Raw genomic sequence first — 3322 nt, 5'->3', positions numbered from 1 at the left:
TTATTTCTCCACACAACACTCTGAAGCCGTCTGTGACTTCTGGACAATCTCAACGCTGATAGGCTATCGTGACTAGGGATGGGAATCGAGACCCGGTTTCAAAATTTCTCAAAACCCGAAAATCAATAAGGTTCGAGTTTATTGATTCTGCTATCGAGACTTGAGGGTCCTATGATGTAACGTTATGTCTCGAGCCTCAAATCTGATTTAATTTGAAACGCAATGGATAAGAAAATCATCAGGCTGCAGTCTCTGCCTGCTCTCTGTCACCTAACGTTACGGTGAGGGTTAAGTTAGCTCCAAATTACTGTAACGTTAGTTGATGACAGCTACGCTCGTTACTGTAAGTACGTGCAATAAAACCATTGCAATTAAACAGACAATACTTTATCAATACACCTGTCTGTAAGGTAACGTTAAACATGTAGAAATGGTTAATTTCTACATGTTTCAAAACATGAACTTTGGTTCGGACCGTGCAGACTTTCAGGTATGAAAGGCCCCTTAAAGAGGAAGTAGTTTAACGTTATGTTTGGTCACAAGTTGGTACGACTCTTCTCATCTCTGTCTGAATTTAAATAGACTGAGGGCTCTGATTGGCTGTGTGAATGTTGCCCTTTAATCAAAATGTTGAAGCAGCTTCATGTCTCACAACAAGTCTTATAAACACTGTGTGAATAAAATCCTGTAACGTCTCCACAGTTGTGACTAATTATTGAATGTTCCCATGATCTCAGGTGTGAAGAGGCCTTCTGTTTAAACAAAGATGTTCTCACTGTATCGTCCTGTGGAGTCCTTTTGAAATGTAATTACTTTTTCTCTCTGGATGTTTTTATTGTTTTTAGATGTGGTACAAGTGAAACCTGGAGATGATGTCATTCTGCCATGTCAGGCTGGTGAAGCCTCCATCAGAGCTGTAGAGTGGAGCAGACCTGACCTGGAACCCGAGTACGTCGTCTTTCACAGAGATGGACTCTCAGATCCAACCCACCAGCATCCATCCTTTAAGGACCGGGTGCAGCTGGTGGACAGAGAGCTGAAGGACGGAGACGTGTCTTTAATTCTGAAGAATGTGAGCAGCAACGACGCTGGAACATACGAGTGTCGAGTTGCAACAGAAGGTTCAAGACGTAAGAGAGCCATTATTAAGACTGAGCCAATCAGAATCATCCAGCTGGAGGTTTCAGGTGAGTTTGTGGAGGTCAGTGTGTCTGTGTGCCATGTTGTAGCTGCAGTTTATTCCATGTTGATTCTGAGAGTCAAACATGAGGAATATAGAAGATATAGAAGAGTAAATGGAGGCTGTTCCACTGTTCACTCATTTCCTGACTAATATGCACTTTGATCTTCAGGGTCCAACAGCGGAGACGTCGAGGAGGGAAACTACAGACATTACTACGGATCTGTAGCAGGTTTTGTTGTGGTTTGTGTAGTTGTTGTCATCATTGTCGTCTGGAAATATAGAAGACCCTGGGAGAGCCTGGTTATTTGAGGCAGTGTGGAAGTTGAGCCACACATTTTTTAAGGCTTAGAGTTTAATTACAATATTCTAAAATAAAAATACTAAGGTACAAGTAAAATATCAGATATTTTAAAAACAATCAGAGAGCAGACTATATAAAAGTACTTTGTTACAGTAAGGAGAGTAAATGTAGTTGGTTGCTTGCAGCCTCAGCACTGATGTATCACAGGGAGCTTCATGAACAGATTAACCAGCTTTAAACAGAAAAACGGTCTCTGATGTCTGAAATGTCAGCAGACAGAGCGCAAACCAAACCTGTTGAAACCAGGTGGAGAGATGTCTGTGGGTTATCCAATACATTTCATCTGTGAAGTTTGCACACATACTTTTTCTTTAAGAAGCTGGTGATGGGTGTCTGATCATCAGGTTCCAACAGCAGAGACGTCAAGGAGGGAAACTATGGTCTTTACTACGGACTGGTAGCAGCTTTTGTTCTGGTTTGTTTAGCTGCTGTTGGATTGGCTGTTTGCTGGAAATATAAAAGTCATATTGACCAGAGACCAGAACAGTCTGCTGCTGCTGAAACAGTGAACGACCAGTTACTCTGACTTGTCACAGACTCTTTCCACCTGACCACATGTATCATTCAACAACAACATGAGTTTCAGTCTTTCTGTTGTTATGAATGTGCAAGTCTGGAGTTTGGTGCTCTCCACCATGATAATCTGCATCATCAGCTTAAATTTATATTTTTCCCCTTCATGAATTGCTACCTTATCGTGGTGGAGGGGTTTGCGTACCCGTTGATTCTGGGAGTCGTCTTGTCTGCATATCAGCTTTGGTCTAAAGACAAATTGGCCCCAGAGACGGGTCAGACTAAATGCAATTCAAATATACACCGTTGGCCACTGATGGAAAAGTACTACAGTATATCAGTTAAAATCTGCTCTCAGTAAATGATGAAGATGTTATATGATAACGTAAATGTAGCTGGTATCTTGCAGCCTCAGCACTGATGTATCATGAGTTGTTGTTTTAGCTTGCTATAGTAGGTGCGTTCGAGATGACGGCGGCTGACTTTCGGCGATTTGATAGTGTAACGTGAGCAGCAGGGGCGGGGAATAAAAACAGCGCCGTCAACTCGGGCAAATTCTACCTGCATCAGCTACTGTGAGCTGAGATCAGTGACTGAAGTAGTTTGGTATAATTAGCTTTTTTTCCCTTTTGGATAACTTGAGCTACTCATAAACTGTATTAAACTACTGTGTGCTCGGATTTATTAAACCTTTTGTTTGTAAAGCATTTATAAAGGGCAAAGGTCTGCATTTGTCTTAATATGTTGACGACGTTCAGGTTAGTTATTTCCACAGAAAGAAACTACTACTCACCACAGCCACTGTTGCCATTTCCTAATGTGACGTGCAAATATTGATAGTGGTGGATATTTTGATGGAACATTTGATGGACTTTTTTTTGATGTTTTGTATAAATCATACACTGCTGCCGGCTTCTTTTCTAACTGTGTAATTTGTGTGATTACAGTGAATAAAGTAAAAGTATTATTACAGTAGGCTGCCAACTTTTGTGTCTCCATTCATTTCTAAAAGTGGATATTTACAAAATGATCGATACAGGTAAACATGTTGTGTTCATTTTTACAGATGTTACAGTTTGATAGTCCAGCAGGTTCTGGTGTCGGTCCATCAGGAGGTCTGAGCTCTCATGGAAGCAGTAAAATCCTGCATCTGTGGGGGGTCACTAATTCATTTACCAACAACCATTATTTCTAATCATATATGTATTTTCACTGAAATTATTATTGACATTAATAAGATAAACAGGCTAAAATGAACTATGCTG

General features: G+C 40.7%; 1 protein-coding gene across 1 annotated transcript in view; it reads left to right on the top strand.

Annotated features, from left to right (window-relative positions):
• LOC123980931 (programmed cell death 1 ligand 1-like) overlaps positions 1–2192 on the top strand; it is a 9095-nt gene extending 6903 nt beyond the window's left edge. Inside the window, exons 2-3 of the mRNA XM_046065550.1 lie at positions 846–1187; positions 1353–2192. Of these exons, the coding sequence (XP_045921506.1) occupies positions 846–1187; positions 1353–1492 (482 nt within the window). The 3' untranslated portion in view covers positions 1493–2192. The remainder of the gene's footprint in view (positions 1–845; positions 1188–1352) is intronic.
• The last annotated feature ends 1130 nt before the right edge of the window (positions 2193–3322 follow it).

The sequence above is a fragment of the Micropterus dolomieu genome, linkage group LG12 (genome assembly GCF_021292245.1).
Source record: "Micropterus dolomieu isolate WLL.071019.BEF.003 ecotype Adirondacks linkage group LG12, ASM2129224v1, whole genome shotgun sequence".
Lineage (NCBI taxonomy): Eukaryota > Metazoa > Chordata > Actinopteri > Centrarchiformes > Centrarchidae > Micropterus > Micropterus dolomieu.
This window is presented reverse-complemented; position numbering and strand designations above follow the sequence as displayed.